The 21,661-nt window shown below is 41.9% G+C and overlaps 1 protein-coding gene across 6 annotated transcripts in view; it reads right to left on the reverse strand.

Annotated features, from left to right (window-relative positions):
* Window positions 1-21,661, reverse strand: part of TBC1D1 (TBC1 domain family member 1) — a 227,337-nt gene that overhangs the window by 202,809 nt on the left and 2,867 nt on the right. For all 6 annotated transcript variants that reach the window (XM_070452043.1, XM_070452042.1, XM_070452045.1 and 3 more), the window contains exon 2: window positions 10,230-10,732. In XM_070452043.1, the coding sequence (XP_070308144.1) occupies window positions 10,230-10,646 (417 nt within the window). In that variant the 5' untranslated portion in view covers window positions 10,647-10,732. The remainder of the gene's footprint in view (window positions 1-10,229; window positions 10,733-21,661) is intronic.

The raw sequence follows: 21,661 nt of genomic DNA on the forward strand, positions 1-21,661 counted from the left end.
AACAAGTACAAAGCCCTCATGTGAAGAAGGAGGTTGTCCCATTTTGGCCATGTGAACACCAGGGTGGCTGGGGCTCAAGGAGCAGTGAAAAGAGTGTGGGAAATGAGGTCCATGTGGAAACTCCAGCAGAAATATAGGAGTTTAGTCCAAGTACATTGGGAAGTCCTTAGAGAGGTTTTTGAGCAGGGGAGTGGCATGAATTGGTAGCTATTCTAGAGGTGCTCTGGATGCTTGCTTGGTGGAAAGAAGAAGCAAGAAAGGAAACAGGAAGAAAAGTTAGGAAGTACTGCAACATTCCAGAGGAGAGATGGTGGAGTCGTGGGCTCAGGATTAGCCATGGAACCAGAGCAGTGACAGATTTGGAATGGGTCTTGAATAATTTGGATGAGAGTGTGAAGGAAAGAGAGAAATCTAGGAGAAAGATGACTCCTAGACTTTGGCTGTAGCAACCATCATCGTCACTTAAGAGCTGCAGAAGACTAGGAAAACCACAGGTTGGTGGGGAGTAAGTTCAAGGGTTCTATTTTAACCATATTGAGTTCGAAATGCCTATTTAGTGGCTAAGTAGAAGTCATGTTCAGAGTTGGATAGATGAGTCTGGAACTCACTGGTGAGTGTAAGCAATAAATTAACTTTGAGAGTCCCCATCAAATAGGTGGTATTTACTGCTAGGATGAGTTCATTTGGAAAGTGTGTCAAAGAGAGAAATGTAGAAGACCATCTCAAGGGATGTACAACTCAGAACTAAGGAGAGGAAAAACCAATAAAGGAGGCTGTGAAGAAACCACTATTAGAGGCAAAGGGAAAATAGCAGGTTGTGGCTTTCCAAAAGCCAAGAGAAGAGAATGTTTGAAGACAGAAGAAACAATGTCTTGTCAACTACATCGAAGTTACTGGAGGAGAGAAGTACAGAGAAGGGACGACCAGATTTCACAAGCTACAAGTGACTGGAGACATGTAGGAGTCATCAGTGGAATGATCAAGACAGAAGCCCAGTTGGTAAACCAAGGGGAAAAATAGGGATTTCCCTGGTGATCCAGTGGTTAAGAATCCACTTTCCAATGCAGGGAACATGGGTTCCATCTCTGGTCTGGAAATATTCCACATACTGTGAAGCAAATAAGCCTGTGAGCTGACTTGTGAAGTCTGTGATTCCTAGGGTCTGTGCTCCACAAGAGGAGCCACCACAATGAGGAGCCCTCATTCTTCAGCTAGAGAGTGCCCCCCACCCGCTGCTCACTGCAACCAGAGAAAGCCCACGTGCAGCAACGAAGACCCAGCACAGCCAAAACTAAATTTTTAAAAATTTAAAGCAATTACCCTCCACCTAAACAATTAAAAATAATAATAAATGGGCAAGTAGAAGCAAAGGTAGCCACCATGGCAACCCTTGAAAGGTGGAGCAGAAGACTGGACCAGTTACTGGAGGAAGCTGGGATGTGAAATGCGGTTAGAGGATGGCTTGTTTTTAAGACGGGAGATACCAATATTTAGAAGAATAAGTAAAAGCAGACCAAGAATTTCAGTTCTGTGTTATTTTTCCTATCATTCTTTAGGAACCAAGCAGGTCAGCATCAATAGGACAGGAAGTCTTATCTGACTTTCTCTTCCATTGCTGCTGCTGCTGCTAAGTCGCTTCAGTCATGTCCGACTCTGTGCCACCCCATAGAGGGCAGCCCACCAGGCTCCCCCGTCCCTGGGATTCTCCAGGCACAAACACTGGAGTGGGTTGCCACTTCCTTCTCCAATGCATGAGAGTGAAAAGTGAAAGCGAAGCCACTCAGTCATGTCCGACTCTTAGTGACCCCAGGGACTGCAGCCCACCAGGCTCCTCCGTCCCTGGGATTCTCCAGGTGAGAGGACTGGAGTGGGGTGTCATTGCCTTCTCCTCTGTTAGAGGCCAATAAACAGACTATTAAAAATTTTCTGGGTACTGGAGGGGAAAGTGATTGGAAGACATTAACATGGGTTTATGGAAATGAACCACTTCGTAAAATACTTGTGGATCAAGACACTGCTTGATTTTTTACACTACTACTGTGATAGCCTCCTAACTGATCTCCCTCTTCTATCTCATCTCATCTCACTACTTCAAAATCTGAAAACAAATCTAGTTATTTCACTTCCCTAATACCTCTCATGGCTGACACAGCACAACCTTCTTAAGAAAAACACCCAATATCCTTCACAAGGCAGCTCAAGCCCTGTAAAATCTGACTCCAGTCTTTCCTTCCTGTCGCATCTCTGACTGTGAAATTTGCAAAACAACATCGCAGCAGCTCCAGCCACATGGACAGCTCTGCACGCCTTTGTCCCACGTTGGCTTGACTTGCTGTCCTCTACTTGTGTGTGAGTGAGTACTAAGTCACTTCAGTCGTGTCCCACTCTTTGCGACCCCATGGATTATAGCCCGCCAGGCTCCTCTGTCCACGGGATTCTCCAGGCAAGAATACTGGAGTGGGTTGCCATGTCCTCCTCCAGGGGATCTTCCCGATCCAGGGGTTGAATTTGTGTCTCTTATGTCCCCTGCATTGGCACACGAGTTTTTACTACTAGCGCCACCTGGGAAGTCCTCTACTGAGGACGTCCATTCAATCTGCACCAAACTTATCAGCCTGGGAAATACCTAGAAGATCTTTAACACCCACTCAAATGTCTTCCAAATTACATTTGGAAGGTCCCTCCAGAAGACAGACCTATGACAAAGAACTAAACATTTCAGAAAACAACTTCATTTCAGGCTAAGAGATTTAGGAACAATTCAGTTTTCTCAAACAAAAGGGGACGTTTGTCAGGTAGCATGTGTGGACATAGGAAGATGATGACTCGCCAGATGAAACCTCCAGCCATGTCCATTGTTCAAAATGACCCATTTAATTATTTGATGGCTATCATTGTCAGGAGGAGCCAAAAATCAGTCTCTAGAAATTTCTCTTGTTCCTAGTTCTGCCCTCTGGAGCAATTTAGAAATTGTCTACTTCGTTTTGTATACAGCAGCTTTTCACATAACTTCAGGCACTTATTATGAGTACACTAGGCCTCCTCATGGTCTCTCAAATTTGCTTTTTTATAACTTACAGATGTTTGCTAACTCCCGGCGGTACAGCCTTCAGAATCTATATTTGGCACATAAAGCATCATGCTACTTCTTAAGGGGGCAATCATGGCTTACTTGACTTTGTACCCTAGCACCCAGCCAAGTAAATGTATATCAGTTGCATTCCAAAGAAAGAATTAATGTAAAATCTGCCACATTTCAAACACATCACTTGAGCACAGGAAAGGATGACTTCTGATGTTCTGCTGGAATTGAAAGCAGCTCCTTTCCTGCCCTGAAGTCACATGTGAGTTTTCTGGTACATCCTGTGTCGAAGTCCTCCCCCAAGCCCCATTCCTAATCCAGCCTCTTCTGAGACTTTCTCTGAGCTGGGCTTAGTCTCCAGTTGGCTTGCTCTGGTTGGTGGTTCAGGATCACAGGCTGCAGTTAGTGGGGTGGACACTTAACCATCCAGAAGGGGGAAAGCACTCAATAAAGAGAAAAATTAGAAACAAGAGATTTATCTCTTTCACCATATTCCAAACTAGCAACCCACAGAGTTCTTAACCACTGTAATATGCACCTAGAATTAAAAACAGGTCCTGGTGTTTAATGTGATTTTTTTTAGAGAAACTTTGAGCAAAATTCTAGCACTAACAAATAGAAGGCAGCAAAGGAAAGCAGAAAATCTGAACTCACTCTGTGAGTTCAAATTATTTCCAGAAATCTTTTCTAGGTAGCTTGTTGACGGCTGATTAGTAGAAAATGCAAGTTTCATGTGTAATTTAAAATTTTCTTGTAGGCACATTCATAAAGATACAGTAAAAGATGAAACTAATGTTATTATTATATTTGATTTAACCCAATATATAGAAAATATTATGATTTCAACATGCAACCAAAATAGAAAATTATTGAGATATTTTACATTCCTCTTTTCCAACCAAGTCTCTGAAATCCACTGTTTTGACACTTATATAGCACATTTCAGTTCAGACCTGCCACATTTCAGTTCAGCTGTAAGTGCTCAACAGCCGCAGATAACTACCGATGACTGTCCTGGACACTGGAGGTCTAGGCTATAAATAAGTCCTTCTAAGACACAAGTCAACTTTAGGTTCAAGACACTTGTAAAGTCTATTCTTAGGAATGGATTTTTATTATAAAAATAATTACCAATGCAAAGCAATCAGGGAAAAATGCAAAGCTATAAAAAGTGATATGCATTGAAAATAAAGATGTCTAAAGAAATTATCTAGACGCTGATCACAAGGTGGATGCTTCTGAAACCCTAAGACTCATCTCTCAAAGTCAAAAATAAGTTGCATAATCAATCCTGTGTCATGGAGCCAAACCTTCCAATAAATACTTTGGAGTTCATGCAGTCCAGGACATTCTTTTTATAGACGAAAAAGAATCCCTGCCAATCCCTGCACCAAGCAACCGGCTTCTGTCTAGGGTGACAGACAGTCAAGTGTTGATGGGTCGACACGGACACACTGCTCCATGCACCCATGCCCTGGGTCATAGCCACTGAGTGGGCCCCCAAATGAAATCTTACATAACAACCAGGACGGGATAAAAGATGCCACGTGGCAGTTTTAATATCCATGAACAAATCCTCCGAAACATATGCCACAAAGCCTTCTCAGAACCATTCCCTGAGTAGCAAAGAAAGATTCTTATCTGATATTTAAAAATTATGAACACTCAATGCAGAAAGGCGCTAGATTAGAAAAGCTGCAAAATAATACTTTGCTCTTCAGAATAATCACCCTCAGGAACAAAAACACTCCAGCTCAGTGTTATAATTTCAATCTTCACTCCAGCAAAGAAAGAAAGTAATGAGCCAGCAAATATAACAGCCAAGCAAGAGACGCCACCGAAGCCAGCCTCTGTTGAACATCCTGAAATAAATGATGTATATTTTAAGTCACTAACTTAAAATTCCAAGCAGATGGGGAATTATTAAGACAAATGAATGATGGGTAAAAGTGCAACCGGAACAAAGCTATGATCAAAACCAAAATTTTTAAAATTGTTAATTAAATCATAAAACTCAGCCAAAGCAACTTGGGCTTATATAGGAGACTTAAGTAGTAAAACTGCTAATCACAGGAAAATAACTGTAGACCACCTTTTCAACTGATACGCAACATAATGAATCCAGAGAGGCTTGGTGGGGTAGCAGTCCATCAGTTACTGAGAAAGATGGTGTGCTTAGAGGGTCTTATGTGAGAATACATTGGTCCTGTACTGGAAATTTCAAAAGGAAACCTTTATTGCTCTTAAATTAAATTCACCAATAGTTAAGCACTCTTAAAACAAGCAGTATGGGAGTCCACAGGGTTCAGCCTCAGATATAGCTCACTTTCAAGAAATGCAGTTTTGTTGCCAAAAATCATAGAAAAGGAAATCCATTCTTGCAAGGGACACTGACATTCTCTCAATCATGCCTTCCTCAGCAGCACTTAGAAAAGTCTTTCTGGAAGTAGACTTCTTTCTAGACCCTCCCAAGCTCCTCTGTCCCTGACCCCAGGCTCCTTTGGCATACTTTTCTGTCCTCCTCGTCCCGAAGGTTTTAGTACTTCCTTATTTTGCAGCAAGAGATAACATTTCCTCCTTAGAAAAGGGAGAAACGAAGCTAGCAAGATTCTAGCAAATCCACGACGCTCTTAGGGAGGGCGGGGAGGGGAAGCTCTGCTCATTCATGACATCCGTCCCAGTTACGAAACCCCACGCTGTGCCACGAAACCCCACGCTGTGCCCAGATCAGCCCTAACTAAAGTGGGAAACAGTGTTTGAAAATCCAGGACAGGTTACAAGTACAAGTCAGCTGAAGAAGAGTGGGTTCTTTATAGCAAAACTACTCCCACACCCCCCAATTTCTGCCCTTCCCCTGGTCCCATGAACTGTGCATTCCCTCACCTAACACCAGCCTACACTTCTCCTCCATTTATTATCAGCTCGATAATCCTTGTCATTCCTCATTCAAAACCCATTCTTTCCATTCACTGACATAAAACAGCAACATACACAGTCAGAAGCCCCAGCCTGACGCTTCCACTGCCTGCAACTCAGTGCTAGAAATCCTTTTAAAGGAAGCAGAGCTCTTTACGTTGTAGATCTTTTTAAGAAACAAAAAAGGACTAAAATGTAAATACTCTTCTGAGTGATCTGAAGTAACACTCAATGAGTGGCCAAGTTGATGTTCTCAGAAGAGACAAAGCTGAAGAACTGGAGGAGGAAAGAATAGTGAGATGATTCTCTTAGACTTTACGCTTTTCCTAGGGCTGAGTCCAGGAGGAACTCTTGATTTCTTTGTCATATGATGGGGTAAAGACCTACTCAGGGTCACCCATGTAGCTATCTGTTTTCCAGAGTGGATTTTTTTAATTTCCTGCTATGGATTCTAACTTAAAATTAAACTTTAACTCAGAACCTTATGCTACTGTGTCCACATGTGTTTGGAGGGATGTTCTTGGATGTTATGAGAAAAATGTAATCCATGGTTCAATAAATTTGAAACTTAATGGACAAATGTACAATTAAAGAGTGGAATAGAAAATATACTGTTTCCCTAATACAACAGTTTTTAGAGTATGGTCTGTATAATTCAGTGAACCAATATTTTCTGAATAATCACTGCATTATGTCACAGAATCATTTGTGCTTAAAATATTCATTAAAGCACAAGACAGACTAATGGATTTTAACAAAGTGTAAAAAGTGCTTTGATATGGTTCTGGACTGCAATAAACCTTTAAGAAATTGCATTTGTCTAGTTTATGTACAGCATTAAAGAAAAATATCCACAATTTTCTAAAAAGGCTCAAAAATATTTCTCCATTTTTCTAGTACATATCTGTGTGAAGCCAAATTTTCTTAATATGCTCAACCAAAACAACATATCACAAACAGAATGAGTGGAGAAGGAGCTGAGAATTAATAGTTGACCACTAATCCAGACATGAAAGAGATTTGCAAAAAAACCAAGCAAAGAAAATTAAACAATGCCAGTTTTATCACTAAAATTTTGAGGAAAATACAGTTGATTTTTACAAAGAAATATTATTCAGGCTAACACATAAGGAACTTATTATCACTTTTAAAATGAATACCTTTATAATATCTCTGCTTTAATTTCTAATATAGTAAGTATTAATAGTTAATAACCCACATTAATGCTCTTTGGGATACTGAATAATTTTTAAGAGTGGAAAGCATCTTCAGATCAAAAAGTCTGAAATCCTGCCCTAATGTATTTTGACCATGGAGGCCTTTCTCTGTGGAGTATCTTGAGTACATTCTACGAAGCATACAATGGGAAACACAGTCTCATGTTATGCTTATAAAACTATTCCCTTTCATGTCTCTTCTCAGACCTTCTTCAGTAAGTTAATCTACATGCTGTTCAGAGATTTCCTCTCATCTCACATGGTGGTTTTGTGCTTATGACCCAGGCAGTAAATGCATATATTCTCCTTGGGCAAACACGGGTGGATACTGATTTCACTTATTTAGAAGAGGCCTTAATCTATAGCATTATTTCTCTGAGCAAATGTTACAAATAGTCTGGAGAAATGATGACACGGGTTAACCTGCTCCCACAGCAGATAATGCTCTGCGCAGAGGCAGGGTGCCAGGATGACCCAAGAACACAGCATCGCGCCGGCCAGAATCGGGGACAGTTTGCTTCACCATCCAGTTTTCAGCAAGTGAAGCCCTGATTGAGATGCCTCTGGTACAAATTACTCTTTTATGAAGCGAGCGGGATGACAGCAATTTACTACTCCGAGTACTGGCAGTTTGTGTTTGTAAAAACTGTAAGCAAGCCAAAGATAACTTCAGGACGGATTCATATTTCTACCGTGGCTTTTTAGAACATAGAGTGAGGTCAATTCTCTACTTTCAGCACGACTCGAAGCCCCCGTTCCAGAATTTAGTTATAAATCTCTTCTTCCTGTCAGGTAGCTGAATGACTGGCTGGAAGCCCGTTTTCAGAAGGCTATAAAAGATTTTGGGAAAGAGTCAGAAGTCTAAAGTACGGAACAGCTATTCCGTGCAGAGACTGCCCCCAAGGAAACAGTCCTTATATAGAGCTGGCGTGGAGAACAGGCTGTACAGTCCTCTAATTTTCATTCTGGAATGTGCCCAAATAAGAGCACCATTAAGTTCACTTACGCAGTTTTTTTTTTTTTAATATCCGGTTTATAAAAATGCTACTCAAGGTTGACCAGGATTGCATCCTGAGAGCTGAAGATGCTCACCTTGGTCTTTTTGTTTTTGCTTAAGATTTGAAATGAAATTAGCATAACATCTGCTACTGATAGAACTTTCATTAATGAAAATTTTTATTGGCATAAATGCTTACTAGTTTCAGGTCCCATTCTAGTTCAGGCAGTCCTCCCAGCAGCTCTCTGAGACAGAGACTATAAATACTCCATTTTACAGATAAAGACTCAGTGTTGCCTAAGGCCACTGACTTTATAGATGGTAGACAGGACTGGAGTCCCGGAAGTCAGTCCCTCTGACCTCTGAACCAGGCCGCTGTCCCACCTGAGATTCATGAACAATAACATCAACTGCTTTTTAATAAGAAGATATCCAATTCTGTATGTAAAATAGTGGTTTTAAGCTCCAGGTGAGCGATTATTTCAAAAAGACTTCCTTACACTCCAGTGTGTTTGAACCCCATTCTCTGAGTTCCCGACACATGTCCTGGCCACAGACTGAGTTGTATTTAACTGCCTGGCCAAAACCATGAATTTTCAAATGAGGTTTGTGCACCCTAGAGGGTATAAAAAAACAAACAAACGCAGTGTGGTGTAGGGACAAAACATTAGCATTTCTCTTTACAGTTACTGACATTTTTTTTTTAATTGGAGGATAATTGCTTTACAATGTTGTGTTAATTTCCACTGTACAACAACGTGAATCAGCCATAAGTATAAATCCATCACCTCCCTCCTCAGCCTCCCTCCCACCCTGCCCATTCCACCCCTCTAGGTCATCACGGAGCACCAAGCTGAGTTCCTGGTGCTATACACAGCTTCCCACTAGCTGTCTATTTTATACAAGGTAGTGTATGCATGTTAATGCTATGTTTGCCACAAGGATTGGCATTATCATCCTCAGTCTGCCTCGGTGCATGTGGAAACAGCCGCATAGGCCCACCACACGGTCTCACAAGGCACTCAAGACGAGTGTGGGCATTCCTCACCAGCAGGGTGAGCACCCTCACCTGCCTGTCTGCTTTCCGAAGCGGCCCCAAATCTCAGTTTACAGAGGCACAATTGAGAAAGTGGCTGTCAGGATTATATTTTCAACCATACCTAAACGAACGCTCACAAAACAGCCGAGTGGCTTCAAAGGAGTCCTGCAGAGAACCGCAAACAAATGCTCACAACAACACAAGCACAAATAAACAAGAAAAGAGTAGAGCGGGTGAGATTTTTATCATTTCTTTTATAATATTTTTCTCAGCCATATCATAAGATATCACAACAACAAGCCAGTGAGGACAGACTTGAAGGTGTGGCCAAAACAAAACACAGAACAAAACAAAAAACACCTGAAGTATCAAAACTTAGATTCATAGCCACTACTTTTTACCAATGGTTTCTGCCTGAGCGAACATGATACTTTGGGAAACTGGCTAATAAGACTCTTAGACAGCTTACAAATAAATATATTTTTGTTAACAGCATCAAAAACGTAGAACTCACTGATCTAGAACTTTGCTAATCAAAGTGCAATCTGCAAAGGGGCAGTGCCCACATCATCTGGCAACTTGTTAGAAATGCAGTCTCAGGGTCCATTCCAGACCTACTGGATCACATTTTGCACTCCCCAGGTCATTCACGGGCACATTTCTGCTTGAGAAGCACTACTTTAGGACACACATCTTAAATGATCTGACTCCTAGTAGTTTAGCTCTTCTGTATATGTTTCAAAAGATTTCTCTGTTGAATTTTTGAACTCATAAACTTCTCATTTTAATAAAATATCTATTATCAAATGATCTTAAATATTATAAAGAAACTATCCCCGTAAACCAAAATCCAGTGAAATAATCTTGTATAACTGCAGCATTAGCTCCTTATTAATTCTAGTACGGGTAAATGCTCTAACCCCATATAACAGAGACCATCCAGCCACACCCACCTTCTTAATCCCCACTTCCACTTACTTTTGTTTGATCGTCGGCTTTGAACACATAGCAGATACTCTGCTGATTGGCTGCATCATTTTTAATCAGACAAGCAAAATAACTTGGGTCGTGACTATTGTGAATCAGTTTGTGAACTCGCTGAGGCTTATACTCGAAGATGCTGGAACAGATCAATGGATCCCACTGTTGACTTTTTCCTGGCTCAGGCTCACATCTCAATCCAGAGGGCGAAACACAAAGGCGGACTGGCTTGGTGCCAGGCTCCTTTCTGGAAGACTGCCCGCTGAGCCTGCGCACCTCCGCCACCACCCAAGGCAGCATGGGCATGGTGGTCAGAGAATGCACAGGCAAGGAGCCCACCAGCTGGAGGCCGAAGTCCACCGAGGCCTCGTTAGGCAACGGGTGCCTCCTCGCTGTGAAGGTTATCGGTTCCATGTTGGGAAAGGTCTGGAAACTCAGCAAAACGTTGCCACTGTTTTTCTATTTTAGACCAAGCAATCTATTTCACATGCTTCTGAATCCTGCGGGAGAAAAACAGAGGCATTAGTATTTAATGAAGTCATGGCAATAGCTACTTTCAAAGAGATATTATTTCAGAGCTTGAGTCTGAAACCCAAATAGACGAAGAAATGGATATTAGCTCAAATAAGCTGCTCTTCCTAGAAAGAGCTTTCTTCAAATTGTATTACATATAAAACCTAAAAATGCTGTAACTGTCACACTCACTAGGGGTTACAAAGCTCCCGAAGGGAGACTCCTGTTAAACACAAGCCTCACAGAACCAACAGAGGCCAGCTCCATAGAAAGTAATATAGCGCTGCTTGGACAGCTTTAAACCCTGCTGTATTATTTAATGTACATTTCAAGACATTTTTTTAAGATGACTGAATTCAGTACGTGACTCCCCCCAAATAAGTAATCTTGCAAGAAAAAAATGTCAGCTATCTATCATGACAGTCTATGGAACCAGGCCAGTTTTCAACAAATGACCTTATCACTTATGATACCACTGAATTTTTAAAGGCTCTCCCTGATGTAGTCCGGAGGTTCTGAATCACGAATTCAAATTCCATTAACACACACTTGGTGACTGTTACGTTCTAAACACCATCATAAATATTTTGTTTCATTCATGTACTATACACACCCCATGTCTCTTCTCATCAACAGAGGGTGTTTTTGTATGAGACTCAAACTCACTCACGGGGTAATTTTCCTTTCTCTATGGGTGATTTTCAACAACCACATTTGATGTATCCTAACACCCTCCTATTCCACTGGATAACAAAACCTTTCTGTCCAGAGTTGCATTGTCCATGGGATCTCAGCTGTCTTCTTTACGCATTTGCTCCCCTGGACTTTCATTCTCCCATGCATTCCCTGAGCATAGAGACACATGCTAGAAGAAAGTCTATGAAGACAGGGACCACCTCTTACTCATCTGTGTCCTGGGGTCCAGCACAGAGCCTGACTCAGAATAGGCTCTATGTGCGTGTCTGACTCTTTTTGACCCTATGGACTGTAGCCTGTCAGGCTCCTCTGTCCACGGGATTTTCCAGGCAAGAATCCTGGAGTGGGGTGCCATGCCTCCCCTACAGGGGACCGTCCCGACCCTAGGATCAAACCAGCATCTCTCTCTTTATTTATTCAATTGGAGGCTAATTACTTTACAATATTGTAGTGGTTTTTGCCATACATTGACATGAATCAGCCTTGGGTGTACATCCTGAACCCCTCCCACCTCCCTCCCCATCCCATCTCTCAGGGTCATCCCAGTGCACCCTGAGCACCCTGTGTCATGCATCAAACCTGGGCTGGCGAGCTGTTTCACAAACAATAATATACATGTTTCAAGAGAGAAGAGAAACCAGTGTCTCTTATGTCTCCTGTATTGGCAAGCAGATTCTTTACTACCTGGGAAGCCCAATAGGCGCTATATGTTAAAAGAGTGAATAAAGATTCTTTCATAAAATATATATATATGTTCTCCCTTGACCTCAAAGTCCCCTGGCCCCAATTCCTCCTTTCCTACACAACTTTCTTCAAGGTAAAATCTCTACTTGCTCTCTCCACTTTTTCCTCCATCCATGGTCTGGACTGACCAGAAGCAATGAGGAGCCACCACAATTGTTCCCGTTAGGGTCACCCATATCTTTGGGTTGTGAAATCCAAATGGGGCTTTTAAGTCCTCAGCGGCCTTGTCCCTCCAGACCACTTTCTCAGTGCTGATCACTCCATCCTGTTTGAAACTCTCCTGCTTCTCTCTTCTCTGGTTGCTTCTTTTCAGTTCCTAGATGGCTTTCCCCACCTGCTTGACTCCATCCTCTCATTCCACCTGCATCCTTTGGACAATTTCACGTGACCTCTTGGTGTCAGCAACCACATTCTAATACTCTCGCTGGCACTGATAACAGCTTACTTTCACTAGGTACTCAGTTCAGCTCAGTTCAGTTGCTCAGTCATGTCCAACTCTTTGCGACCCCATGAACCGTAGCACGCCAGGCCTCCCTGTCCATTACCAACTCCTGGAGTTTACTCAAACTCATGCCCATCGAGTCAGTGATGCCATCCAGCCATCTCATCCTCTGTCGGCCCCTTCTCCTCCTGCCCCCAATCCCTCCCAGCATCAGGGTCTTTTCCAATGAGTCAACTCATCACATGAGATGGCCAAAGTACTGGAGTTTCAGCTTCAGCATCAGTCCTTCCAATGAACACCCAGGACTGATCTCCTTCAGGATGGACTGGTTGGATCTTGCAGTCCAAGGGACTCTCAAGAGTCTTCTCCAACACCACAGATCAAAAGCATAAATTTTTCGGCATTCAGTTTTCTTCACAGTCCAGCTCTCACATCCATACATGACCACTGGAAAAACTATAGCCTTGACCAGATGGACCTTTGTTGGCAAAGTAATGTCTCTGCTTTTTAATATGCTGTCTAGGCTGGTCATAACTTTCCTTCCAAGGAGTAAGCGTCTTTTAATTTCATGGCTGCAGTCACCATCTGCAGTGATTTTGGAGCCCCCAAAAATAAAGTCTGACGCTGTTTCCACTGTCTCCCCATCTATTTTCCATGAGGTGATGGGACCAGATGCCATGATCTTAGTTTTCTGCATGTTGAGCTTTAAGCCAAGTTTTTCACTCTCCTCTTTCACTTTCATCAAGAGGTTTTTTAGTTCCTCTTCACTTTCTGCCATAAGGGTGGTGTCATCTGCATATCTGAGGTTATTGATATTTCTCCCAGCAATATTAATTCCAGTTTGTGCTTCTTCTAGCCCAGCCTTTCTCATGATGTACTCTTCATATAAATTAAATAAGCAGGGTGACAATATACAGCCTTGATGTACTCCTTTTCCTATTTGGAACCAGTCTGTTGCTCCATGTCCAGTTCTAACTGCTGCTTCCTGACCTGCATACAGGTTTCTCAAGAGGCAGGTCAGGTGGTCTGGTATTCCCATCTCCTTCAGAATTTTCCACAGTTTATTGTGATCCACACAGTTGAAGGTTTTGGCGTAGTCAATAAAGCAGAAATAGATGTTTTTCTGGAGCTCTCTTGCTTTTTCGATGATCCAGCAGATATTGGCAATTTGATCTCTGGTTCCTCTGCCTTTTCTAAAACCAGCTTGAACATCTGGAAGTTTTCAGTTCATGTATTGCTGAAGCCTGGCTTGGAGAATTTTGAGCATTACTTTACTAGCGTGTGAGATGAGTGCAATTGTGCGGTAGTTTGAGCATTCTTTGCCATTGCCTTTCTTAGGGATTGGAATGAAAACTGACCTTTTCCAGCCCTGTGGTCAATGCTGAGTTTTCCAAATCTGCTGGGATATTGAGTGCAGCACTTTCACAGCATCATCTTTCAGGATTTGAAATAGCTCACCTGGAATTCCATCACATCCACTGGCTTTGTTCGTAGTGATGCTTTCTAAGGCCCACTTGACTTCACATTCCAGGATGTCTGGCTCTAGGTGAGTGATCATGCCATTGTGATTATCTGGGTCATGAAGATCTTTTTTGTACAGTTATTCTGTGTATTCTTGCCAGCTCTTCTTAATATATTCTGCTTCTGTTAGGTCCATACCATTTCTGTCCTTTATTGAGCCCATTTTTGCATGAAATGTTCCCTTGGTATCTCTAACTTTCTTGAAGAGATCTCTAGTCTTTCCCATTCTGTTGTTTTCCTCTATTTCTTTGCACTGATCGCTGAGGAAAGCTTTCTTATCTCTCCTGGCTATTCTTTGAAACTCTGCATTCAAATGGGAATATCTTTCCTTTTCTTCTTTGCTTTTTGCTTCTCTTCTTTTCACAGCTATTTGTAAGGCCTCCTCAGACAACCATTTTGCCTTTTTGCATTTGTTTTCCATGGCGATGGTCTTAATCCCTGTCTCCTGTACAATGTCACGAACCTCCATCCATAGTTCATCAGGCTCTCCGTCTATCAGATCTAGTCCCTTAAATCTATATCTCACTTCCACTGTATATTCATAAGGGATTTGATTTAGGTCATACCTGAATGGTCTAGTGGTTTTCCCTACTTTCTTCAGTTTAAGTCTGAATTTGGTGATAAGGAGTTCATGATCTGAGCCAGTCAGCTCCTGGTCTTGTTTTTGCTGACTATAGAGCTTCTCCATCGTTGGCTGCAAAGAATATAATCAGTCTGATTTCGGTGTTGGCCATCTGGTGATGTCCATGTGTAGAGTCTTCTCCTGTGTTGTTGGAAGAGGGTGTTTGCTATGACCAGTGCATTCTCTTGGCAAAACTCTATTAGCCTTTGCCTTTGCCCTGCTTCACCCAATGTCCAAGGTAAGAGAAACCCAAGTAAGATGGTAGGTGTTGCGAGAGGGCATCAGAGGGCAGACACATTAAAACCATAATCACAGAAAACTAGCCCACTTGATCACAGGACCACAGTCTTGTCTAACTCAATGAAACTAAGCCATGCCGTGTGGGGCCATCCAAGATGGTCGGGTCATGATGGAGAGGTCTGACAGAATGTGGTCCCTAGGTACTAGGCAAGTGTTATTTCATCTTGTAACAACCTTCATCTCTCACCTTGGTCTCAATTAGAGATTACCAATATTGCCGTTTTTATGGCCCAGGAAACTTTGTCATAAGTGATTTGAGTTTGCACCTGATTCTCAACCTATTCTCTTGCACAAGAACGCATCTACCATATAAACACTAATGATTCCCGTATGTTTGTCTCCTTCTTGAGTTCCAGATCAGGACAGGCCATTAAATATTTCTATCTGGATAGCCTATTCAGACAGCATTTCAGCTTCAATTTAGTTGTTTTAAATCTAACTCAGTCTTACTTCCCTCCTATCCAGAACTTCTCTCCCCTCCCATCACTATTTATTTTATCAGCCAAGTCAAAAGCCAAGGAGTCATGCTGTAGACTGAATGTTTGTGTCCATCCTCCCTCGGTTTATATGTTGAAATCCTAATACCCAATGTGATAGCGTTTTTAGGGGTAGAGACTGGGAGGTGATTAGGTCATGAGGGTGGAACCCATATGAACAGGATAAGTGCCCTTATAAGAGACCTAGAGAGCTCTCTTTCTGCTTCTACCATGTGAGGACACAGGGAAAAGAGAGCAGTCTATGAACTAGGAAGCCAGCCATCACAAGATTCTGAATCTGCCAGCACCTTGATCTTGAGCTTCCCATCCTCCAGAACTGTAAGAAGTAAGTTTCCATTGTTTATAGACTACCCAGTCTGTGATATTCTGTGACAGCAGCCTGAACGAACTAAGACAGTCCTTCAAATCCCTTCTTCACTCTATCACTACTTCTTAACTGACTTTACATCTAAATAAATCTGACTTTTTTTCTCAACTGGAGAAAAGGTGCCCCCACACTCAATCCAGCCTTCATGTATTTCTTAGAATAACTCAACCAACACATAAAATTGATCATATCACTCCTCTGCTAAATCCTTAATCACAGCCCCCATAAAATCTAAATTCTTTGACATGGCATATAGGATCTCTTCAGAATTTGGTCCTTTCCATATCTCCAGCTGCATATGCTCCTCTAAAATGCAGCTTCGGGAGCTTTCCAGGTGGTGTGGTGGTAAAGAATCCACTTGCCAAAGCAAGAGATGCAGGTTCAGTCCCTGGGTTGGGAAGATCTCCTGGAGGAGAAAATGGCAACAAGTTTCAGTATTCTTGCCTGGAAAACTCCATGGACAGAGGAGCCTGGTGGGCTACAAAGAGCCCATGGGTTGCAAAGAGTCAAACATAACCGAGAGACTAAGCACACACGCATATGCACATGCAGCTTTTGGCTCTGAAGATAAGTAACCAGACACGGTTCTTCATATGAGATGGGATTTCTCATGCCTCCGTGCCACAGAGCATACTGTTCTCTCTGTCAGGAACATAATACCTGTCACGAACTGAAGACAGCCTGAGAGTTTACCCTGCTTGCAAACTTACGAGTCAGCCTGCCACAAATTAGCCTCCTGGTAGAGGACATGAGCCTCCCAGGTCAGACAGAGGACAATTTATTACTCCGAGCAACAGCAGGCAGCATTGTGGCTGGCTCCCTGACTTTCAGTTCCCACAGGCCAGGTGACATCTGTATCCATAGTGGGTTATAGGAGAGGCACCTGAGATTTGGAAGCCTGAATATTTTATAATAAGGACTAAGCATGTCTGTCTTACATTCTGGAGTGTCTTCCTGAGAGAGACACTATTTCTATCTTCCTTGGCTGTTTGCTATTGAAAAAAATCGAAAAGGTGGTCCAGAACAAGGCAGTCAGTCCCTCTGCTCACAAAATAGTATCATGGACTACCCAAGGAGACTCTCCCAATGAAATGGAAAAATAGGATCATTGACAACCCAAGGAGACTCTTCCAATGACCCCCCACTCCTGTCCTCTAACCTAATGCGAACTCATAGGTAAGTCCTAGTTCAAGCAACTGTCACCTCTTTCATTCATGGTGATTCAGGGCAGCCATCACCATGTCCTGCTGCACTTTCTACCTAAACATTGTATTTACTTTAAAAGTTTGAATAGGTGTCCCTAAACAAGTCTGTAAGCCTCTTAGGCTCATAAAGTTTGGGGCTTCTGAAATCAGTATTCAAATTCTAAACCATTTCCAAGCTACAACTGAACTATGTTCTTTTTACTCTCTGTTTACCATGTGACATATATGCATATATCCAAAGAATGAATTTTTATAATTAATTTGAACATGGTTAAAAGTGAATTTTTTAATTTAAGATGTTCCAAAGTTTAGAAATAAGCCCATATTTTATTTACAGCGCTAAAGTATTTCATAGAAGTGTATTCCCTATCTCTTTTCTTTTAAAGTAAAGCTTCTCTTGATTATGAAAACAGATTTAAAGCTCATATAACCCCATTAATAAAGGTCTCTCCTGTTTTTCTTTCTCTCACCTACAGGTGAAAGTGGCATTAAATGTCTGGCTCAGCTTCCACTCCTGTAACTGAATCTGCTTCAAGTTCTAACCGTTGACAGCTGCTAATCCCAAGACATGTTTAAAGAAGTGACTAGAATTATTACAAAGGATAGACCCAAGATCTATCAATAAGAGTAGATGAGGCAGTTATTAATATGGTGGCAACCAGTGTAGCAGAATTACTTTCAGTTTTCTTGTAAGGGAATACAAACATGAAGCAAAAAAGATTACACAATTTAGTCATTTCAATCATTTGGTAAATAATTAGTCATCAAATTGGTCCTGCAATTTCACTGTCAAAACTATTTGGAGGCCTCAGATTTTCACTTTTCAACCAGGTGGGGCACATCTTAGTTTCTTTGTAAAAAGTAGACTGGACCTTAACACCTTAACACTGTCAATAAACTATTAAGTTGTAAGTTCTACTTCAGACAGAGTCCTAATTATTTATAAGTAATTCGGATTCTGCTGACATAACTTAGATTAGGTGAATAACTAATGTTCAATGAAAAGTTACATAAAACAGAAGAACCATTCAAACAATCCTAACAAACCATCAGATTATTTTTAAGCCATCTCAGTCCACATCATATGCATGTAATGTGTGACCATCCTCGAGGCCCCAGGGAGAACCATCTATTCCAGGAAGTCTCCTGTGCTTCATATCTCAGAAATACTCTGGTCTGTTATTCTGGTGAGCATCTAGTCATGTTCTCGATAGCAGAGGCATCTGTGCAGAAGTCCTACCCCTCCCAGAGATCTGTATTCTACAACAACTCCTGCCCACCACAACCCACAACTATGGTGGGACCCAAAACACAAAGACACTCTTTCATCAGAATAGTTCCAGTAAATTTGTTATTGAGATCTGCCATGATAGATACCCCTGGAAGCATGTATCTAAAATCACAAAATTTTAAAGCTAGAAAGGTCCTTTAAAGCCACTCGAATTTCTTTCTTACCTGCAGGAAGTGAGGAAACCGAAGAAGCTAAATGGTTTGTTCAAGTTTGGTGACAGAATTAGAACAATACAAGTCCCTGACTCCCTTCCAAGCGTGGCAAAGAACCTGTTTTCTTACAAAAACACTTTCAAGTGTGAAGTTGAGAAAACAAATTACTTTTCCAAATCTCAACTTTACTCTTAACAAAAGGATGGAACAAGACCATCCCCAAGTTTTCTTCTGTCTCTAAAATCTGGTGAATCTCATTTTCATAATGTAATATACCAAATGTCCCCGAGACTGTGTGGGGATAGAAAGCTGCTCCGATCTTCCCTTAAGGAATATAAACGTGGGAGAGATGCATGAAGACAGCCCGGGGTTTATTGATCAGGAAGTGAGAAAGGGGATGGTGGGAGCTAGCTGGCTGCCACTGGGAGCCCCCTCTCTTCCCAGCACCCATCCACTCCCTCCCTCCCAGTAAACCACAGGGAGTAGGATGGGGACTTTCCAGTAACCAGCCATATACTGCAGCCCCTGTGGGTCCAGCCCATACCTTCTCAGATGCCGGTGGGAGGGGAGGAGAGTGAGATAGATGGATGAAGGGAGGGCTATTGGAAGCTTCTAGCTCCAGGCCAGGCTAGGAACCAGTCAATACTGATTAGCTGTCAGGGACCTGCCGGAGAGACAGGAAACCCCCAAGGACACTCATTTCCCCTTGAGAATCAATGACTTTTTTTTTTTCCCCCTGTTCTTACTCTAGATGGAGTAGCTTGCAGCTGAACAGGATTATTCTGCCACTTGAATAATCACATGCAGTGAGATCACTGGCTTGGCTCGGCTATGTGTCCACTTCCTGCACAGAATCCCACCCAATCAGAGAAGTGTGCTGCTCATTCAGGAACCGCTCACAGGCCCCCAATGTCTTTGAAGCAGTCGGCTATTTCACTGAATGGCTCCTGGAGCTAGTGGTTCTAACCTTTACTTCATCAAGGACGCTCCAGTACCTGGCTCGGCCTCTCTAACTTGACACAAAAAGTAATGCTGTTTTGAATGACTTCCTTCCTATATAAATCAGAGCTAATCAAGCCCAGTCCTTTAGAACGTCACTGTCACTTCCTGTATTCTCTTCCACAGTATTGCATAGGATAAAAGGGTGGGGTGGGATCGTCCTAGTTGGCCTCAAGGCGTTATGTCTAACCTTCCCCCTGCATGGCTGCTCTAAGTTTTCTCCTAAAAGTAACAGTTAACTGTTAACACATAATTACACTTACCTGTGAGTCTGTGAACAGGTTTGGCACTCACAATAGCCCTGACCAATAAAGACCATTATTACCATATCTGAATAAGAACTATTATGGACTATAATCATCATTATCAGCTCCAGTTTAATGATGAGAGACAAGAAGGAAGTTGTTGGCACAGAGAAGTGAGGTCACTTGCCCAAGGTCATACCAGCAGCAAGTGGCAGAAGCAGGATTCAGACCCAGGTCTTTCCACTCCAGAGTCAGTATTACCTATTAACTAGTATTGGATATTACACATATGCTCTTCTATATTCTTACAGCTCTCACTAGAGTCTTCTCATCATCCCCCTTTTATATAAGTGTCCTCTAGCTAGTAAATAAGGAAGGCAGGATTTGAATCCAGACCTCCCATGTGCCCAAATTTCTGTTCTTAGCAATCTGACAGTATCTCCAGATGAAAGTAACACTAAACTACCATTCTAGTAGACGAGCAGGGTTATTTCTCTACCTAAATTTTACAATAATAACCTAAATCTGAGGACTTCCCAGGTGGCTCAGTGTTAAAGAGTCTTCCTGTCAATGCAGGAGCCACAGCAGACTTGGGTTCAGTCTCTGGGTTGGGAAGAGCTCCTGGAGAAGGAAATGGTAATCCACTCCAGTATTCTTGCCGGGAGAATCCCATGGACAGAGGAACCAGGAGGGCTACCATCCATGGGGTTGCAAAGAGTCGGACACGACTGAATGACTGAGCATGCATGTATGCAACCTAAATCGAGTGTCAAGATGATATGCTCAAACTGTAAAGGAAGCCAATATAATTATACCAGTAAGCAATATACATTGTGTGCTCACTACCAAGCATTCTTCTAAGCACTTCACATGTATAAATTCATTAAGGTTGACAACTTACCCATAAGGTCCCCTCTCTGGAAGTTTAGATTCACTGATTATGTGTGTGTATATATATGTGTGTATATGTATATACATATGTGTATACACATATGTATATATATGTGTGTGTGTGTATATATATATACTGTGTTGTTAAATGGGTACATCTTCTTTTTTAAGAGCAAAAAATAGCTGCTTCTTGTCTCAAAGGAAATAGGCACACTCAAAATTAAATGCATCTTTGCTGGTACTAAAACATATTTCCTGCATTCTGAACACCTTCACTGAAATCTAAGCATCAAGAACATTTCACATGGCCCCAATATGACCGATCATTTTCTAAACATCTGAAACCTGAACAGGGACACACTGATCTTCAATCTAAGAATCCATCAAATGGAAATCTTGGCTTGAAAATGTCAAAAACCCTGAAAATGGAAAACTTCATGTATTTTGTGAAAAATCTGGTTTAAAAATATTTTTATTCAAATGTGGAAAGCAAGCAATGAAAATAAAAGTCAGCAAAGGTGTTCATAATCTGTACTGAAAACTTAAATCCTTTACCACCAGAGGGATACAAACCTAACACTCCTTGGTTTCTGAGTGGACTCACAGCCATTTTAATGAACAGATTTTATTTCTCCAAATTTTAATGACCAAGGAAAGAAGGGGGCCTAGAAGATAAAGCAAGTGGGATGGATAAGGCTATTAAATTTGATAACAGCAGCACAGCAGACAAGAAAAAGGTCAAAGGAAACTACGCCAGGGTACCCACACATGAGCACACTTATGTGAGCCTCCAAGTGGGCTGATACACATGCTAGATCATCTGGAGAATCTGAAGAGCAGAGACTGGAGAGCCTCAGGCAAACGCTGTGAAGACAGTAAAAGAGCCTGAAGAGCTGTCATTCAGTGAGATAAAATTAAAAGCATATTCAAAGACGGAATCTGCA

Source organism: Odocoileus virginianus, chromosome 21 (genome assembly GCF_023699985.2).
Source record: "Odocoileus virginianus isolate 20LAN1187 ecotype Illinois chromosome 21, Ovbor_1.2, whole genome shotgun sequence".
Classification (NCBI taxonomy): Eukaryota; Metazoa; Chordata; class Mammalia; order Artiodactyla; family Cervidae; genus Odocoileus; species Odocoileus virginianus.